Below are 21,904 nucleotides of genomic sequence, written 5' to 3' on the forward strand. Positions count from 1 at the left end.
AACTCTAATTCCTGATCTGCCTGTCACACTTATTGTAGATGCTTTTTCTATTAACATCTCTCCCTCTGGACAGTTCAGTTCACTTTTGAACCACCTATGATGAAGTGCTGAGTCATGATACATTGCTAATTAATCTTGTAGGTTTTCATGATGCAGCGTTATGTTAACGAGCAGACAAACAAGTGGGGTTTCTCACTATAGCAGCAAGCATCTTTGTATCATGTTATTAACGGTCTATATGATACATGACACATTATTTAATGATGTCTGGCAATAAATGCCCCCCTCCCACCCACAACCACATTTCATCTCCCAGTGGTAGGCTTTGTGCTCTGTTAAATACCCTAAATGGCACTTAGCACATGGAAAAGACGAGCTCAGACAGAGATTAATGAAGGCTGTCACACTCCAGAATGTTTTTTCAACATTTCATTGGGAAAAGAAAACTCAGACCTTAAATTTGTGCATCAAGTTCTGTTTTCTTTTCTCTCCTTTCGTTCACAGTCGTAGTGGGAGTGCAGCACAGGGCTGTTAGTACAAAGGAGCAGGGGTTATGTTTAAAGGCAACAAAGGAAGCACAAGTCTGACAGAGGGTAATGTAAGTGCAGCTCATGTAGCAGCAGCAGCCCACAGTTGTATGAGACAGTGAAAACATCAGGGATGCTGCGGTGCACGTTTTTCCACCGCAAGACCCATCCTGGGCCCTTCCCCCCACCTCCAACTTTATAAAATGCAATGAAACAAGAAGGGCAATGGTATAGAATCCCCAGTCTGGAGTGCTTATCCAACCCACAGTATTTAACATCTTTCCAATGTGGAAAAAGACACCAGAACACATGAGGGCAGCATGTAGGGTTGGAGGGTTAAGGGGGTGGGGGGGTACAGTCTGTCACTTTTGATCTAATACAACATGCATCAACGGGGCCTCTGTTTAATAGTCCACAACACTGCAGCGCACATGCAAGCGATATTGGATGCCATCGCTGTCCTATTAAATGTGAGTAATGTCTGTTACAGCTTGATTGTACCACCAGAGCTGAGGGCAAACTTTTCTTTTTCTTTTTTTTTTCAGATCCAAAATGGCTGGTGCTCAGGCACTGCGGATGACGTACTGACAGCAGGTAATGAGATGTCACCCGACCTTCGTGCCGGGTGGCGAGGGTTAACCTGTCCAACAGGGAGATCCTGTCAAAGCCCAATCAACACTCAAGAGCTGATGGTACTGATAGCACCGCTACAGTCTCACTGTCGTTTGAGCATGTGACCCAGTCTGTATTTATTGATGATTGTATGTGGCCACACTACAGGCATCTACATGTAGATTTGTTGTTCCAAATGGCCTCGCTTGAAAACGGAGAGAAAAACCTGCTGTTACACAGAGGGGTAACGTGATAATTAACAACAACATGCCGCTCCTGACTTGCTTCAGAGTCATTTTTCGCACAGCTGCAAGAGGTCCCAGAACAACGTAAACTCACACACATTTCAGCGTTTTCGGATTAGGACGGACTTCACTAGACAGCTGAAAATGAAATATTCCTATAGAAACAAATTTCTAGTAGTAGTTACTAAACTAAACATAAAAACACTTCCTTTTGGTGATGAAGCACAGACAATCAATATACCTGCTATTTACATGGGTCTTTACTGTATGCAACTCATACATAAACAAGCTGTTTGAAAAATTAATAACTTCAAATAATACTTCTCGCTGACATTATCCCATGGCAAAGAGCAAATTACTCATATCTATGCATACACCTATAATAATAAGCTTAACCGCAAATCCATGATGTATGACAGTTTAGAACAACAAACAGGACAAGTGGAACCAAGCCGTTTACCAGTTCATGACGCCACTGACACTAATCCATCCTCTTCATTTCGCCACACGTTCTATAGGAAGATCCAGGACTCTGTTGCCTTGATATCACTACAAACACGCATACACACACGAAAACACAAACACTCACACAGCACATTTAAAACTGTACCTAGGAGACAAGTCAGGCTTTGCCAGGCTGTTGGCTCTCCCGTAAGGCAAACGGCTTTTCCTGTCGCGAGACACAGCGGTAGGCAAGCGTGAGGAGCGCCAGACCAGGGGGTCAACTTGTTCACCCCGGGACATGGTGAGTTAAAGAGGGAGGGTTTGCTGTGCCCTGCCAGGCCCAGGCCCCCCTGCCTTCTAGAGCATTGAAAACCTCCCGTGGCTCCGTGCTGTCGTGATCTGTCCAATGAGGAGTTCCCCATACACACACACACACACACACACACACACAGTCACACAGATCCCATCCCCTGCCCCAGAGACACCAGTAAGGCCAGCAGGTGCTGTCTATAGAAAGCTCCTCATACCACAACTGTAGATGTGCAGTAGGCCAAATGTGTGAGAGTGTGCATGAGCATGTGTGTCTGTGAGATCTGATAATTTGATAATTTAAAAAGCATAACATTTTTAATTTAAAACATCCATTCTTCTGACTTATCTTATATTTTATGAAGTTACTCAGATATGGTAAATCTTCAGGGTCGGCTAGAGCTTACAGAAATTCATCACTGTGGAAAATTAGAATCAGAAAAGATATTTTATGAATAGATTTAATTACATTTCAGTGTTTCTAAAGATGGCTGATGAGGAAAAGCAGCCAGCCTACCAGTCAGGCATGAAGCCTCAACAAAAGAGCATTGCAAATCTTTGATATAATTTAAAGTTGCCATTGTACAATATGAAAACTGCAGAGAAAGCTTAATCAGACATGAGACAATCATCAGTTGGTTAGATGCTACTTTAAATTCGGGAGATCCATCAGTTCTGCGCTGTCCAGGTGAGATGAGCACATGCCTTTTGTTATCAACTAATTTGAAAAGAAAGGAGCAAAATGTTATACTGCCATGAGCTATGATTCTCTACTTATCTTATGAAAGCAAATGAAAGATAAAAAGACGTTCTTTTCCTCGGCTGCATTTCTGAACTTCACTGTGTCTGAGTTCTGTGAAAATTTGTAAAGTGCAGCGCTGGAGAACAAGATGGGTCACAACAATGAATCGTCATCATGGGTTATTAAACCCCTCAACCTCCATACGTCCCCTTTTATTTGCTCTTGAAAAACTTTAAGTTTAAGTGAGTTTCAGTTTAAGCGATGTTTGACTGCATAGCATGAATTATAATGTCGATTTTTCAGAATCAGAATCATTCCTGTTCAAATACCCTTATCAATATGATTCATGGTTCAGCTGCAACATGTAGCAAATCATCCATGTCTGATGTTTGACTCACACACTCACACATGATCATTTGGCTCATTCTGCCTCACACACACACACACACACCATAAACCACCAGCACAGTCAGAGTTCATCCTATTCACACTTTTGCCATCTTATGTGACTCATATTGATAGTGGCTTGTCTTTGTCAACAGGGCCAAATTACTCCATACCTCCAGATTGCTCTTCACACAAAATGTGTTATCACAAAGGAGCAACCTTTTCTCATCCTTTGCCTGATTTTTCCACTCTCAAAAATGATCAAATTCATTCTTCACACCTTTCCAGACTTTCTTGAGCCTCAGACAGAGGCTGAGTAACCCACATGTCCCCAAAAACCCACAGATTAATGGCTTACTTTATCACTGACAGACATGGACTGATCCACTGACCTCTACTGTGGCCTTCAGCATTCAGACATGATTAACTTATCAGCCCAGGGGAGTGAGAGGCTATTGGACCCATGGACAGCGAGGGCAGAAGGTCTATTTGGAAATTAACTGAGCCACTTCACAGAGACACTCTTTAAAAAAAGACCTTGCCCCATGAATTTATAGGAAGCTCAAATGTTAAATAACACTTATGTGTCTCAGCCAACTTGTCATCAGACACTTCTCTCTATTTTATGGTATGGAAAGGTTCTGTAATGGCTCAGTGTTTTGTGTGTGTGTGTGTGAGTTGGTTTGGCATGTTTGCAGGACTGGAGTGATGCAGCCGTGTGTTTCGAACTTCACTGTTTGGTGCGTACATGCATGAGAGTCCACCTGTTGTTGCTGGGAGGCTGGAGTGTGGGAATGGGAGGCAGCTGTGTCCTTAATAACCCCCCCACACATGCACATACACACACGAGCGATACACTGACCGCATTGCTACCAACTCCTAACACTCCTAACTCATTCGAACAGAGTGTGGCTAAATCGGGCTATAATATCATCTTACTCATATACCCTCTCCTCAAGTGCCGAGACTAACTGCTCTTATTGCGCTGACTGTACGCACACAATGCCACACACACACACACTGCCAAACAGAGTGGCCCTGTTGTAACTTGATCTGGTCCACGAGAATGCTGCTCATGTGTGGCATGCCAGGCCTTCCTTTAGATGCCTTTCTAAGGCCTGCTCTGTCTATTTACATCACACAGGGACAGGCCTACTTTGCTTTAACTTTTATTATACATTACATGCCCTCATAGTCAGTAAACTTCTTCATATTGTATACCTACATCTGCTAAGGACATCTCACCATCCTTTAACAGCCTTCCACGTATTTAGCATTTAGCATCGAGAAGGACATTACAAAAGAAAAAAAGAAAAAATAGATCTAGAACCAGAGATATTGTTATTATCACTGATATTTTATTTAACACATCCTTCTCCTTTGTCCAGACCTGGCACCCACCCGCAGTGCCACTCAACCACTGACAGATCAGTTGGAGATCTGGGCGTGACTAAAGTAACCTTGAGCCGCTAGCCTTTTTTAATTTCCAAACTTAGTCTTCAAAACCAACCGAGCATCACAAAAGATTCAAACTATCACAATTTGATTAGGTTGTCAGGTCCAATAACATTTTCTGAGCAAAAGTTCAACATTTTGGGAAATTTGCTTTCTGGCAGATAGATGAAAACAAGTTACATATTGCTTGTTCAATGCATGTATGTATTGTTTAATATGCATGGGAGGATATGTTCTGGATTATTTCTTTCAGTTATTTAATAATCTTTAAAGTTTTGAGACCCCCAGACATTGCTAGGGTAACTGTATTCTGAGCAGTCCTTGTGCTAAGCTAAGCTAACAGACATCTAGTTGCAGTTTTATATTTAACAGACAGATATGAGCGTGGTACCTCATGATTTATTTCTCAACCAGACAATTAATAAGCACATTTTCCACACAATCTGAGGCTATTAGAAATGTAAATCTAATAGAACTACTCTCTTCTGCACTCTTCACCGTCAAAACTTCCTTATGGAGCTGATGCAGCAAAAGCCCTAATGAGAAACATTTTCCATGAAGGCTGTTATTCATTTTCAACACCACTGAGAGGCAGTCATATCCATCAAATTGCTGTTTACAAAAACTCTAACTGGACCTAATTAAGCATCCAAAAGCGATAAATCAGTCAAGCTCCATTCCAGCATGGATCCTAAAAAATAATTGGTACGATAATTCAAACCAGCGACATTAGCTTGCTCTGTGACCTCTAGGCTACCTCTGCCCCAAATAAGACCCAAACCAAGACCACACTACGTACCTGGACTGCATCTCTTGTGTCTTGAGGCTGCTGGCGGATGTTGCAGTGCTGCTGGTCTGCTGGCTGAGCTCCACCAGGGACTGGTAGTACTGCTGCTGTTGCTGCTGCTGCTGCTTGTAGCGCGACAGGATGAAGAAGAGACCCAGGATGCTCTTTAGGTTGCCATTCCTGATCTCTGAAGAGACAAAACAGAAGGAAAGTGTCAGCATCTTCTTTTTGCTGTAGTGCTACTCTACCATCACATGAATTCAACCTGCATCCACATATTACTATAGTGTATAGTGAGATCCAACTTTACCCTGCCTCTACTCTCTATTAGAGCAAATGCATTTTCTTGGAATAAGGTCAGTTTTGCAAGTGAAAATAATGCAGTGACTTTTGTTTTTCATTTCTGTAAAACTAAAGTAGTGTCCTATGAGGCTAAAAATGAATATTTTCCGCATCATTTATTATAACTTTCAAATACTGTGAAGTGAACATATGTTGAATTTAAAAAGGCACTTGGGGATGGAGCTCAAGTACAGCTGTTGTGCAGGAAGTGTTTTATAAGAGTAATTATACACTGGCTTTAACTGCAGTAGATATTGGTTTACTGTATATAAAATTCAGAGTCATCTAACTGTATTCAGAATGAAGTAAGTAACTTACTTTGTATAAGAACAATTTGCCGCTGCTCACAAGAAGAACCAGTTGTCATAGATCCAGACTAAATCATCTGCTCACATACATGAGCTAACACACAGCTGGTTCATTTAGGAGTGAAGCTCAGCACGGGAAATTCTGGACTGGTGTTTTACTGGCAGTCTGACTAGTGTGAGGGCAAGTCTGAGGCCAAACATCCAAAAATATACATCAGGAACTTCAATTACAGTTCTGCTTTTGCCATAAAATGAGGAACTGGTTTTCTTTATACAGGTGATGTTTGTACAGTGGTGGGATGGTGGCACAAGTGTCACATTTCTGTGTATAGATAAAGGTGAAATTAAAATGGCTCTGTATATTCATAATGAGAACTGAAAGGAAGTGCAAATAATATGCGAGAATCAAAAAGATTATATTCCTGTTTTGGTCTAAGATCTCCATGAAACTGCATCTCTGCAGAGAAACTTACCTTTTAAATATGCTAAGCTGGTAACTGTGAGAAAGCTCTTAATCAATGAGTTATGTTGTCCGGAGTGTTAATCTTATCCTCAACAGTTCCTGAGTTTATCTCAGACAAAACTTAAGCAAACGCATTTCTCAGACTTCACACACAGCCAAGAGGCGATTCAGCAGTCACAGAGGAGGAAGAATTGATCACCAGGGCTAACGCGCCCATTTGTGAAATGGACTTTTCCTATCAAACCCTCAGTGAGAGCTGGCACACAGAGGAACGGGAAGGATGGCAGTGGCTGACGCAGGGCTTTTCACGTGATTTTTCAATCTGGTGAGGCTCCAGCATTCTCCTCAGCCATCCGTGGCTATGCTATTTGGAGACTGTGAAAGTTGGAGAAGATTAATCTCTTGGGGGTGTTTTCCATTTTCTTACGCTCAGAGGCAGTAATATATACTGGGCCTGTGAGAGAATCTAAACAGCTGCGTTTTCTGTGCTTTAGGGAGAACAATGTTGCAGATTCAGTCCACCAAAGAGATGCTGTGGACTGAAACGTGTGGCAACTGGTAAAAGTAATAGAAGATACTGATGAGGACATGGGGAGAAATAATACTTCATCAGTACACAGGGCAGTTACCCTTGAGGTCAAGGTTGACTATAGAACAGCAGAGAATTTTATGTCTTCCTCAAAGAAACTTTTGCAAGGTGTAGGCTTACACCAAGGTTGCATTACCAACGGGTCATTTGGCAACTTTCCAGAGGCCCCAGGGATCCAGCACTACTGCTTAATGCTAATTTATACATTGCTCTGCATTATGCACCACAAAAGCAAAGTAATAGCTGACACCTGATCTTGATGCCTTTGTGCCAAAATCTAGTTTTAAGACCTTTATGATTTCAGCATTGTGCTTATATGCTGCAAATGCGTACAAACTACACAACAGATCTTGAGCTTGGTAGTATTGTAACGTGGAATGGATGGTATTTTGTTCAGCCAAAAACATTATTATTGTTAGCATCATCCAGGTGGTCTACCTTTGCTGTTTTCTCAGCATTTAATTTAATTTTATTATTTTATTTATCTTAAGGATCACAAGATCTGTGACATTACAAAGAGTTTGGGAGCCAATCCCGCTCCGGTATTCAGCAAACACTGAAAAGTGTGATATGGAAACGAAAGCCTCCAGTGCACATACACTGACAATGGACTTTGCAGTGAATCAGGAAACATTTTGTGTCCAGCACATATAAAATGACTTGCTAAATGAAAAATGTAGTTATATATTCTTGAATTTCCTATGAGAGAGAGGAAGTGAGTGACATTTTAAGGATTTTATGGTGGTAATTATATTTTTATGTATGTCCTAATACATTTATGGAGAAAGAGTCAACTGATAAGGTGAAGTAAAGCAGTATATCCTTAATTTTGATGTGTTGATATGTTCAATAAAAACATTTCGTAAATATGTTTACATGAAAACATACTTTTGCTCGTGTAACAATTCTGACAAAATCTATAAAGTAGTTGTATTTGATGATAATTTTTAAAACAGTTCACAGTGAACTGCTGCTGTATGCAGAGTTGATGCATAAAAAGAGACTTTAGTTGCCACTGTGCAGCATAAAGTGACTTTTTGCCCAAAACTTGCACTGACAAAACAGCAGCTTGTCCATCAATTGTGTGCAGTCGTCATCTGGCCAAAGCTTTGTGTGTCTGCTGAAATTTTAAAACTCACAAGGTGTCACCTTTTGCTCTCTTTATGGTGTAGCCTTTTCAAGTTTCTCAGAGCTTTGGGAGAAGTCATGATAGAGAAAAGGACAGCTGGATTCTGTGAGACAGCAGTAGGACACTGGGAAAGTCCCAATTAGACATTTCTGTCAGCAATACGGAGCCTTTTCATTTGCTGAAAGCAGCAGGGCTCTTGCTGCTATGGAGCTGTGTAGAGGGTAAGTGTTTCTGCTTGGCTTATGCTCAATGAAAATGTGCCTTTGCTTCTGGGGGCCTTTTAAGTGGTTGATGTGGTTTCATTCAATCTTTTTTTTTTTTATTATTTGGAGAGGTTAGTTCATAAGTCACAGAGGACTTTGGAGGAGATGAAGGAAAGGAGTATGGCTGGGTAATACAAGGAAGAAGACAAATACTGTGTGAGCATACAAGGATTATACATTCTGTCTTTGCCTACTTGTTCAACCTTTCTTGGGTCTAATCCTCAGACAATACATGTCCAGCCAGGATCTCTCTTTTTAACTCCACAGCTGCTTATGTCTTCACCTTCGTTGTTGCCCTCCATTTCTTTGTGTAAGTTTGATTTGAAGTAATTAAAGTCTGAGTTCCCCATTTAACTTTTTTTAAAAAACTGTTGTTCCTCTTTTATGATTTGTTTTGTAGCCCATTTCTTATTACACAGTCAGCCATTTCTTGCAGCCAGAAAGGCAGGATACTTGCTTATCTTTGCCCTGGTCCTCACCCTGTGGTCAGAGAATAAAGGTGTACCCCTTGATGACCCAGCACAAATGAGCGTTAAAGTGGACTAATGAAATCAGACCTATTTTAAAACCATTTGCACCCACTGAGATCAAGCAGGAGGGACTTTATTGAGGTGAGCAGGTCATCCTGTTGGTTGCCTGCTAGCACTACAACCAATAAGAGCTCATTTCACTGAGGTCTCAGCTGCAGAAACCCTGCGGTGGAAAGAGGCTTTAATGACCTTTTGTAAGGACCCCTCACTGTAACCCATTATCCGCCTGCAGGAAATGTGTGTTTTGAAGCTTTACACTTATTTTTAAGGCTTATACTAGTAGACTAGAAGAATTTCCTGTGGACAATTATCACATTTCAAGTAATAAAACTTTTTTTTGTTGGTTTGATGACAGTTTATGTGCTAAGGGGTCAAATATGAGTTTGCATTCGAGTAGGAGGAGCCTTTTTTCTTAATGACTAAAAGTCTATCGTCACTCAAGTGGATCTTATGATTGATTGATGAATTTGTCACAAATTTCAAAATGTCCCTGTCATTCTTCACAACATTATTTTCTTTCCTTGCATTGAAAAAAGGCTTTGGACTTTTTATGGCCTATATCCTCCTTTAGTAGAAATGTCTGCGGCGGAACCATAATTCTCTTCAACAAGATGAGTTTTTCCGGAAGTTTGGTTTACAACCTCCCACCAGAGAGATGCAAGGGGACTTCTAGAGAGGTTATTACAATAAGTAGGCTCTCAGGAAAAAAAAAAAATCCTGTGCCTGCATTCACATCAAACATATCACTTTGCTTTATTCCCACACCTTGTAAAAACATAATAAAGACTACACATGCCAGCCAACACAGTCTGGAAATCTTTGGGCTGACTGAATTAGACATGAGAGGGCAGACAAATTAGGCTAATTCGGCTCACAAACACACACAGCACATGCAGAGTGAGCCCTGAGAATAAGACTGACAAAGACAGAGAAGTGAGGGAGAAGAAGACTAAAGGGAGTGATGAAATGCAACAGCAACAGCGATGGACAGAGTAACCCAATAGCCCATATATTTACAGACCCACTTTGAAATTCCAGGCCTAGCGAGTCACTTTGCTGTTTTTAGTGCTGTGTGGCACAGAATTTAGAGCTGTTGGTCAGTGTGTCACACTATTTCTGCTGCTTGTGAGGTCAAGGGCACACTCACCTCTCTAATGTTTAAAGGGGAGCAGAAACAACATGGGGTCTAGTCAAGCATAGGTCCTAAATAACATCTGGAGGCATTTTCTGCTAGAAACATTGAGACATGCCTGTAGGTAGGATACTCTATAGAAAAGCTTGGACAGAAAGAATGAGTGTAGGTTTTTTGACCAGCACTGTTGACATGTTGATTTTTACACAACACACCATGTGATGTGCGACATCTGTGTAATCTTGCGCACCAGTAGCATCAAGATATGCCAAATTTCCCTGACCATTAAGAGTTCCCTCTTTCATAGGGTTGACACACGGTAAAGATCCTAACAATATTAAGTGAATGTTCTCCTACTTCCACTTATTAAGCTAAACAGACCATTTGAATCAGTTTACAAACATGGTTTTCACATGCCAGCTGCTATACCCTGACTACCTCTTAATGTAAGGCACTATATCAGGTGTGCGTACAAGCGTCAAATGGGACACATCACATGATACAAAGCTATGCACCACAGCCAGTGTGTGTTTTATGGAAGTTCTTTGTATGCAGTGAAAAAAAAGATTACATTTGGGTTCATTTAGAAACTTTACGGTAATCTTGGGTTCTTCTTGCAAAGCAAATATAAAGTGTAAAACAAAATGATAACTTGTAGCTTGTATCTTGAATGCAAATTTACCCTGGCCTTGTGGGACAATTTTAACTTATCATTCAATTTGGCCAGCAGTCATTCAGCACAGAGCACTGCTGTAGTTGTGGCTGCCATATAAGCCATGTGCTGTATGCCCTGATGGTCAGGAGGCAAATCTTTTTCTATCCTTCCACAATCCCCTTTGATACCCTAATGATTGCCTACACTGGTGTAGTGAACGCTCGAGATGGAGAAACTGTGCACCCTGTCATGATACCAACGTGGTAAATTCCATTGCTGTGAAGTATAATAGTACTGTATGTCTTGGAAATGGGTTTTAACCAGTTTTTGAAGATATTTGGTGCTGTGAAGAAATGGAAAGCTGCTCACAGAAGGTTGGGTGGTACCGAAGCCAAATGAATTTTCCAGGTCTAGAGATTAGACATACAACAGGGAGCTCCCTCTCCCCTGCTTCACTGATTCATTCAATTAGGAGTTTAATCAGGCTTTGAATTGCATATTGTTTACTCTTCTTACCTTCTGCCGAGAGCCCTTGTACATTCACTCCTCTGGCATCCAGGAAACTTAGGCAAGCATCCACATTTTCGATCTGTTGAGAAGACGGCATACAATCAGACACAAAGGACAGACGCAGCAAGAATGCGACGATACTCAACATTCAATGAGCCTAAATGTCTCGGGCCAGAGGGCTCAGTGGATGGTGACGATCAGCGTTATTACCCATAAAGCACAGCATTGTGTGGTTATTACCCGACCCCCGCTCGACCCTGGCACCCGCCTGCGTGACATACTGACCGCAGCATATCGCCACCTACACAGCCTGTGGTTCAGTCTGCCTTGGCATGTCACACACACATACACACATACACACACAAACCCATATACATCCACACTAGCCGCAATAGGTACATACACACACTAAATGAAAATATTCACCCACCCAAACAGAAACAACGCACACATGGAAAACAGTGCACACACATTTGCACATAAACACAGGGGCTCAGCGTGGCCCAGCACATGCCTTTCACAACAGAGTAAACAACTGTTACCCTCGCACACAGGCATCAGTTTCACAAAGGCCTTGTGAAGTTGCAGTTATTAGGGGGATTTTGCATTCCTTGACAGCGGCTAACGGTTGGCTCCATTAGCATGGTGGCCGGATGCCAACGCCCCTCAGGAGGTCTGTTATGACGAAGTCAAAGGTCAGAGCACTCCGCTTCAGCGCAGTGTGCCAAGGCCACACAAAGGGCAGGCGGGGCCACTCAGTCCAACGTCCGGCAGGCAATGATGATTCATGAGCTGTAACTCCCCTCAGCTCTCTGAAGCTCTGTCTTTCTTTTAATGCTCTCTCACTCAGTGTCCCTGTGTCTCCTTACTAGACTTTGTCGAACCACAATAATGAGTCATATCTGCACACTGGCTGTTTGAATACTTGCTGATTCTTCTCTTACTCCCACAGAGCTGAGCTGCATTGTCCTCCATGGCTTAATAACGGGCATTTCTGTGACATATTAGTCCGTTGAGAGAATTAGCCCTCTGTTAATGTGCAGAGAACATGGACAACATCATGTTTGTTTTCTCTCATTCTGCAGTTATAACAAGAAAACAAACAAAGAGGCAAAACTCCTACTGGCAATGAGAAAGAGGTCAATCATCCATTTTTAATTTGGAGAAAAAAGGTTTCTTTCTCCTCAACCAACATCCCTGTCACTTTCTCTCCACAGACTGATATGTTTACACTGGTTACACAGTGAACCCAGTGAGAGAAGGAGTGTGGGCTTCTCCTGAGCATCTCCATCTGCCCGACACAACTCTCAACCTCCCACATTCCCCACACCACACACATTCCCGCAGCAGGCACCAAACGCCCTCACATGTGGGCTTCCACATTCTCTTCAGACACGCCGCGCGCGCGCACACACACACACACACACACATATTGACACGTGTGGACCCGGTGTGAGCTTGTTTGATTATCCCACACAAAAACTCTTAGAAGTTTGTATGCAGAGTGACATGTGCTGAGCAGCATTTGTGAATGCTCGTTACTTTAATCTTAATTAGACTATACCACAAAGGCGATATGGGATGTAACAGTTTTCTTGAAAATAAACAACCTGTAGGCACGGATGATATATATAACAGACAGTGTGTGTGTGTGTGTGTGTGCGTGTGTGTGTGTGTGAATGTTCGTTAATGTGTTTGAAGACTGATTTAATAACTGATAAAGACAAAATAGAATGAACTCATAAACGCATAGTAAATCTCTTCGCCTTTTAATGTGTTTTATTAGACCGGAATCACTGATGAAACTTGTGCATTCTTCCTCCAAGCCTTCAAGTGACACTCCAACCAGAGATTTTGAGGCTTTTAGACAAAACCGCTGTTTGTTTTAAGTCGTCCTTAACTCTAAAATGACGTAAACAAGCGGAATAATGATTGAAGGCGTTGATGACAGCAGGGGCATTAATGTTCCGCAGGGTTCTGGCGATGTTTAACTGCTAGTTTGGTGGGAGGTTCGGTTTTGCGGCATCCTGTAACAGCTTCTCAAGAAACCGACATCATTTATTTTTCCGACGCAGGCTGGCATCAGACAGATCCACATAAGCCATTAAAAGCAATCTGGAAAACGGAATTTTGATGAGGCACACTTCACCAAATCATGCAGAGCAGGAAAAAGGGAGCGCGAGCGACAGGAAGGCACATGTGCAACACGGACTGCGGGGAATTGCCACTAAGTCTGGAACAGTAATGAGCAGGAGCTGTTAAGTTTCTGCGATAATCAGTTTCAATTAAGCTATGTTTCATTTACAGAGCCACACTACAAATCAAAATATCACGCTCCAAATGACACAGGCAGCAAAGCACAGAAAAGCTTGCACTATAGCTGGGTGACATAAGGCTTAGCAGAGCACCAAACCACATTCTCTGCTTCAACCTGTCCTCCGCAATGAAAACATCCTTTACTGCTCACAAGTCTCAAAAGATACACTAAAATTTACAGGAGGTTCACAGGAAATATAATGTATTTGTCACCCAGGTTAGCACTGACAGTGATGGTTTACCAAGAATATGTCTGCAACACAAGCAGCTCGGCGCCAGGTGGAAGCCCTAAGAGTCAAGAGCCTGTTAGCTGATTTTTTTTGTTTTAATCAAAGAGGAATGAATTAAAACTAATGGCTACCTGAAACAGAAGGAAAACCACTCTAAAGTTAACTCTTAGTTTAGCTTAAACACACAGTATGTAATTTCTACCGCTATGGGGTCTCTCAATCAAAACAAAAAAAACTGCAGCTTGATGATGCAGTGAGGTGGCATCAAGGGACCTGTTGTCTTCAACAACCACTAACTGACACGACTCAGTCATAATGGTCAACGGACGAGGTAATATTGGAAGTTTTTATTCAGGTTTAGTCGTGTTCGTTCAGAAAATAGTAAATAATAATCATGTTCCTTCACAAATAAGCAATTGAAACAATAGTAAATTAATGAAGTGGTTAGCTAGCTTCCTTCCTCGTTCTCCTGTGTTTCCCCGGGTGGTTAACCAGCAGGGGTGAAGAGGACATGATGCCATCGACAGGCATCTGAATGAAATGCGTCGTTGCCTTAAAGGATATCATGCATTTCTCTGAGTTTAAACACTGTTAGAAACATGTAGGATGATGAAAGTACACAAATCAACAAAATCTAAATCCCATACCAAGAGATCTTTTTTTTAGACATTTTAATGTTGAAATGTTACAGATTATATCTATGAGTATATATGATTTTAGAAACACAACACAAATACAGAAGAAGTTGAGCAGCTTTAAATTGTCCATATTGTAACACCGTACACTAGCGCATTTTGATACTTTTCCACTGTTGGTAAAAAGTGAGACTTGGTGAGACACAAAATGAGACAAAGGCTACATCTGCCTGTGTGCAACTTAATTCCCTCACATGCCTACGTGCCTGTGAAAAGTGTGCTGGACCTGACTAGGTATCAAGTGACTAATGTACAATGGCTGGAATTGGAAAGCGTTATCCCCTGGATGCAACTGTCAAACACAAATGGGCCGACACCTTAATTACCACTTCCTACGGGACAGAAAACAACCTCCTTCAAGACAGGGATGGAAAACCAGGCGTTAGCGCTTTGTAGAGCACATGAGCACAGCTCAGTAATTGAAGGGTTTTATCCAAAATGCTACATATCCACTGGAAAATACATGCCACCTTAAATCCCTAAGTCAGTATTTCAGAAACACAGATGACTCAACCTTTACAAACAGAGCTATTTTGTGAGTGGGCCTTGTGAGTGAGTCAGTTGACTCCTAGTTTTTCTTTCCAATTGGTTTTACTTTGAAACCAGTGATTATTTTCTGAATGCTGTCAACGTTTATCAATTTATTTTACACCCATGTGAGCACTGTGCCCAAATTTTGGTGGTGGTTGGAACGTGAATCACCAGGGACAGTCCTTCGAGGCTGAGGGTTATTTGTGTTTTTGCTGATTGGCTTTTGTAGAATCTCTTTGGAATTTTCTTTTGCTTTAGGCAGAAATCAAAGTCTAGCGATGAGTCAGGGGAAATAAATGAAATCAAAATCCACTGTGTCATCATTTTAGTAGATCAAAATCTATACCTGCTAGGGCTAACAAAAATGAGTTTTGCCTCAAATGCCTAAGTATCAAAGTTTACTTTTTTCCCTCCATTCAGTGCATGTGGCAGAGCATTGCGAGGATGAATACACATTTTTAGTGCCTATTAATTCCACTTGGCACTTGAAGCCTAATGAGGCAGAGCTCATCACTCACACATGCTGAGGTGACACATGCATTTTACAGCCAGAATATACTTTATTAATCATTGCCGTTGAGCCGAACTGCTTTGAAATCCAAACATTTACACACAGACAAAGCCAAATCCCTCTGCTCACTGCAGTTGAGTTACATCCCAAAGGTATCGAAAACAGAAGGTGAGAATTACTTGTGTGTTTCTTCCCATGAAAAGCCAAGACCTGAAGGACATGGCAGCTTAGAGTGCTTCACTACACGGTAAGAATCTGAAGAAACTCAACAGTCTTTTTTTTTTTGCCCAACGAGCTGGATCTCTTATTGTCTAGCAGCCGTTCTCTTAAGACTGGGGCTCTGACTGGCTTCATCCCAAATGCGCCACTGATTCCTCTTTCACCCCGCCCTGTCGCTCTCACTGTGTCCAAAGCAGACAGCTGCTGACAGACGATGAATCAAAACGGATGAAAAAGGGACAGAGCTATAGAGCAGCTGATGTGCAGAGGGGCAGCTGGGTTAAAGGATCCTGTCTCATAATCCGGGGATCATCGCTCATCATGTCAAAATCCAAAGTAAAGAAACTTTTTCTCATCTGGCATCGGCTAAACAAATGTTTTATGCAATATTGATCATGGCGGCACTCCCCATGATCCCTCTCCCTGATTGAAAACTTGGCTGATAGGATCTGAGGATCTGCCTTTAGTAAAATCTTCAAATAAAGAGGTTGTTGCTCGTTTTTAGAAACACCATGAGGGTAAACCTTACGCTGAACCTCCCACAACCAGATTTATCTGGCCAGCTCAGGCTTGCAAAGTCAATGTTTGCATTCATAGCGCCTAAATGTTATGAAACTGTACACCATAAAACTTTTTTCTAACGCAAGAAAACCAAACTAAAATGATTGAATTCAAGTAGCCGGGGCTTCAGAGACAAAACAAGTTTCTAGCTGATTTTTATCACATCATAACTCATATTCATGAAGATAAAACAATAATTTTCATTACTGGCTGTGACGTTCCTAGTTCCTTTAGAAACTACTGCACTAGCTCAGTCAGCATATAAACACACATGATGTATAATCAACAGGATCTGCATGGCAACACAAGTCTATATCCATGGATGTCTCAATTATATATGGCAGCTCAATTTCAAATGTTTACAGCATCAAGTAACTTGAAGGGCTTCCATGTGGTTTCACACATCTGCTGCACAGATAGGGTGTGTGTTCACGTGTGTGTGTTGGCTGTGTATGAATGATTGGCAAAGACAGACAGAGAGACAGTCAAACAAAGATGTTTCATGGACGACAAAGACTAACAAGTCACCTCATTCATCTCAGGGTTAATCTCTTTAATCCTCTTTCACTGCTTAACTCAGATCTCATTATCACTTCTGTTGATGATGCCGTCTGAAGAAATAACAAAATGATGCAAAACACATGCAAAGACTGCCTGCGTTGTGACTTCATCTGTCCCCCTTTTCTGCTTGTTCTCAATTACAGCCTGAGCTGCAGTAGAAACGTGTATAATTCGGCAATAGTAAAATTGTGAAATTCACTGAAAAATATCCTCAAAACATATCATCAAGTCTGAACATTTAAAGGATTCCAGCAATTTAGTGGTGTGCCTGTATAAGGCTGAGAGACTGAAAAGACTGATTTTCAAAATTTGGTAAAAATTGGCTTGGCTTTTAGTCTCAAACAATGTATACGACATTTCCCTTCATTCAGCTTGACTGTTAGACAGTCATTTTCAGGGTTATTTTATCAAGCTTTGGAGCTCTCACACCAGAGATCTTCATGTAAGAGTACTGTAAGTTGCAGAGGAGGCTAAATGAGCACAGGATGTTTTTCAGGGACGAGATGGCTTTTAAGTCCCAGCAGCCAAAGGGGAATAACTCAGCTGTCTTCTGTCTGTCTGTCACATACACACTGATACAGCCATGTTCTGCATAGGTGAACATGACCAACATGATGGACTGCAATAGAATTGGCAGGTAACAAATGAGGCTGTCAGTCCTGTCTGAAGCAGTTTCACCCAAAAGGGTCAAAGAGGTTAAACTGCTGACTCTAAAGGCATTTGTTTGCATAACCTGGTGACCAGCTATGATGCATGGTGAGACATACTGTACCTCCACTGCCCTGCTGCTTTCTTTTGTTTCTTAACCTTTTGATCCTACTGTCCTGGACACCAACAAAGCAATGCTTTCTTATGACAGCTTATGACAGTTTGGACTGTAAAGATGTGACATGTAACGCCGTGAGAGAAAAAGTTTTGATGGCACTGGAGGATGGACAGAAACATCAGTTATTGCAGTACCTGCTGAGGACCAGTAATACTGAACAGTGCTGTGTTAAACAGTGGTAACAGCATCAACAGAAAAACATTCAGGGGAACAATTACTAAGCATCATAGAGGCTCTTAAATCATTTTTTGGTGGTAATGTGCATTGTACAACCTGTTGCAAGCCCTCTGGGCTGCTTATAATGCTGCATGACTATATGTAAATAATTCAATGCATGTACTGTATTATCACCCCTCATCTCTGATTAGCTGTTTGGCACATGATCACTTTAAACAGGCTATTGCATGAAATTAAGCCAAGCCACTGCATTATGTGTAATGCCACATCACAGAAGCCCATATGTGTCCCAGCTGCACAGCACAACAGAACATTTAACATTCTCCAAGAAGGTATGAAAGCTGGAAACAGGAGACGAAGGTGACACATTGTAACAGTCCAGAGAGGAGCAGAAGAGGGAAAAGGGGAAACGGCAACTCTCTATGTGCCAGAGAGCTCATAAGTGAATCACCAGATATCAGTCAAAGAGAGTCACATATAGACGATTAAAGATTAAAGTCAGTGAAAGAGCAGCGAGACCAAGAACCAAACCACGACCAGCACTCTACGTGAGCAAGTGTAGTAAACCAACAAACACTCACCAATCTAATCAAGTTAACCTTCTTCACTACAAAGCCAGTAGCAAGATAAGGGAGGCAGCGGCATTCAGTCCATGCTCATGAGGCATTTACTTCATGTTAATGTGCCAAAAAATAAAATATTGCTTGTGAGTCCCAAATGTCAAGTTCAGGTCAAGTCTTAGGAGTCCTCATCCCTGCCACGCATGCAACAAGCTATCGTCAGGGGTCCAAGTCATTGCAATTTTTCATGGTATTGAAAACTTGTGTGCTAAAGAGACCTCATGTCAGATTGTTTTCACACAGTGTTATCTGTTGCTCAACTTGAAGTATTGGTTGGACAGAAGACACTTTTGGAGCTACAAACAGTCAGTCATGTCACAAGAGAGAGGATATATGTGAGGAAATATTAGTTAAACGATGAAATGAAAAATCAGGCACTTGTGTTAAAGCTTTTTGTAGCATACAGAAAGAATGTAATATCGTGTTATTGGCTGCTTCAGTCATAAAGTCTCTGACTGAACCTGCTATGAACCATTAAAAGTCAGGAAAATTAATGTGGAGGCAGAATCGATGAAACATAACAGTCACATAACTCCTTTGCTTCAAGTTATGGTGCTGAACAGAAAGCTACTGAGAAGTAACTTTCTAAGTTGCTCCAGTAATCTTTAGACCTGACCTGTGGTCATTGGGCATTTTCACTGCGTGATGTTGTCTCTGTGTTTCTCTCTTTCCTTCTCTTTTGAACCTGGCTATGGTCTCTCACCCGCTGTGGGTGTCCAATAAAAACCCTGAAGATTTCACAGCAGCTTTCCCCAGATGTTAAATGTCAGAAGCATTTTCCTCTGCAGCAATGGTCAGTCGGCAGTGATAAATCAGGTGCAGTGACTGTTTGCATAAATTTACGTTTTCTCCTCCCATGTTTTGTGCCTCTCAATTGTAATTTCAGTAACCTGTAATATGGTGCTGGGGTTTCTTCCATTTCACCAGCACAAAACATCATTGTGGTCCTGAAGTTAGAAAGGACACATAAAATACTTCTTGGACCAGTATACATCATGGGATGAATGCACAGGTTGCAATACACCTTGCAGTCACTATAAGCTATAATTACTTCATACCCCAGTTACGTTCCTGAGAGAGAAACAAAATGTCAAATATTCATCAGATATGGTCGATTGCAGGCAATACTCTGCTCACAGGAAATTAATCAATACTTGACAAAGTCTGTTTTACAAAGTTGTTAGTAAGCACTGTATCCAGTAAAAGCTGGACTTACAGGAGACTTCAAGGTTCAGAATAGTCAAGAGAGACTACAGCTGGTGGGTCCCAGCCAAACAAACTGAGCTGGATCAAAGGTTTAACGAGCCAGCTCTTTGCTCCCTTAACAGAACATCTGTCGATGTCGTTCAGTTATAATGAGTGATTAAAAGCTTCCAATTGAGCAACAAGTGGGCCTATAATGAGCCCCTTGGTGCTCTGTTCATGCTGTTAAACTGGCTAACATATGAGAGGGTCAACCTGTGCACAAGAACACACACCTCTTGCAATAAAAAAAAAAGACTGGCGCCTGCAAACGGTACAAAGATAAAGGAGATGGGCCCCAACAAAGCTTCACAAGAGTCAGAAGGAAAGAAGGAAATGAATGATGTTCGCGCAGTGTAAGAGCAGTGAGGGGTTCGAGCACAACAGCTGCTGAGGCTCTTGAGCAGCCATTCATCAAAATCTGGATTGCACCAAGTCCTTGGTACTTGTTTTAGACATCCTACACTGGGGCATCACACATTCATCATGCACCACTTTCAACACTTACTGCACCAATAATGAAACTGACTGACATAAGATATCTGGTTCTTTGACATACTGCATACTGTGATGAAAGTGTGTGTTGGCTCAAACAAGATACATGCATGCAATGGAAATGATTTATTTTTCAATATGTAGATAAAATATAAAGATGGATATACATAAAAATATGGCATCTGCAGTGGACAAATTTAGTCCAGGATGTGCTTTGGTCTCTGTAAAATCTCTGCTTATCATATATTTATACTCCGACAGTACTATACAATATATAATTGAAACAAATTATTAAGGATGAGCTCCAGCATCTCTCAACCAGCTGGCGAACAGACTGTTCTCTGTGTCTGGCAGGAAAGAAGGAGAATAGCTTATGTTTCTTCTACCCTTGGTGACATCTGAATAAAACTTACACAGACTGGTTTTTCTACTGAAAACCTGTCTTCAGAGTGTTAAAAACATTGCCAGTTTATTTAAAAGGTGACTCTCATAGGTGGAGGTTAGCAGCTAATAAAATTAATCTGATATAATCAGTCAGAACATCCATAGAAATGTCTCTAATCCACCTCTGCACCACCTTTTCCACTGGTGGGCCATATTCTCAGTATGTTCCAAGACCTCAGTTGTCAGCCAATGTACAGATAAATGTAGCTTGCATTTGCTGCTAGCATGACAAGCTGCAAATCCACTATAACTGAATGCAAGCTGACCACAGTTAACTTTTCTTGGCGGTGGAAATTAGCTCTAAACACAACATGACATATAGCTATTTTATCACCTTTTAGTTACACCACAAAAAATAAACCAAACAAAAAAAAAAACAAACAAAAAAAACACAAACTAGCAACTAGCTGCTTATTTAGACGCACATAAGGTACAGTGTTACAGCATTTCATTTCTGCCAAACAATTTTAGACAAATTTAAATCTCACATTAATTCTCCTCTAAGCTTTATTGTTTAGTATTTAGTATCTGGCACGTCAGCTGGTTCAAATGCTCCACTATGTTCATCGGCGAACTGCTAAATGTGGCAGCTGGACATGGTGCATGGCACAATGGTGTAGTCATCAGAGTTTTTTTTTTTTTTTTTAAATTTTCATGTATGTATTTATACTGCTGAAAACAGCTGCTGTGTATGTGTATGCACACTTATTTCCTTCACGGTAATGAATCCTTTGACATAGAGTACATTTTTCACACTCTTTTACTTGCTAGATTTTCCATCTGTTGAAGAATTTTTAACTTAAAACCTTCTGGTCAGAAGATCGTCTCTCAATCATCAAAGCATCCAGACTGTGAACAAGATGCGAGAATGAATTATGCCCCGTGTATAGATAAAGTTTCAGGAGTCTGAGCTGGCCATCTGCCTCTGTCCTCTGTAGACCACTTGCTGCCAATTGCTGGGCATTCACAGTGACATCAGGGATGTTTCAGAGGCACAGAGTTCCCATCATTCATTTGTCCGTGTATTTCCAAACCAACTGACTCTCA

General features: G+C 41.4%; 1 protein-coding gene across 11 annotated transcripts in view; it reads right to left on the reverse strand.

Moving 5' to 3' along the window:
• Positions 1–21,904, reverse strand: part of nav3 (neuron navigator 3) — a 372,135-nt gene that overhangs the window by 92,123 nt on the left and 258,108 nt on the right. For all 11 annotated transcript variants that reach the window (XM_046378519.1, XM_046378520.1, XM_046378521.1 and 8 more), the window contains 2 exons: positions 11,436–11,508; positions 5,521–5,695 (listed from right to left, as the gene is read on the reverse strand). In XM_046378519.1, the coding sequence (XP_046234475.1) occupies positions 5,521–5,695; positions 11,436–11,508 (248 nt within the window). The remainder of the gene's footprint in view (positions 1–5,520; positions 5,696–11,435; positions 11,509–21,904) is intronic.

This window comes from Scatophagus argus, chromosome 22 (genome assembly GCF_020382885.2).
Source record: "Scatophagus argus isolate fScaArg1 chromosome 22, fScaArg1.pri, whole genome shotgun sequence".
Lineage (NCBI taxonomy): Eukaryota > Metazoa > Chordata > Actinopteri > Scatophagidae > Scatophagus > Scatophagus argus.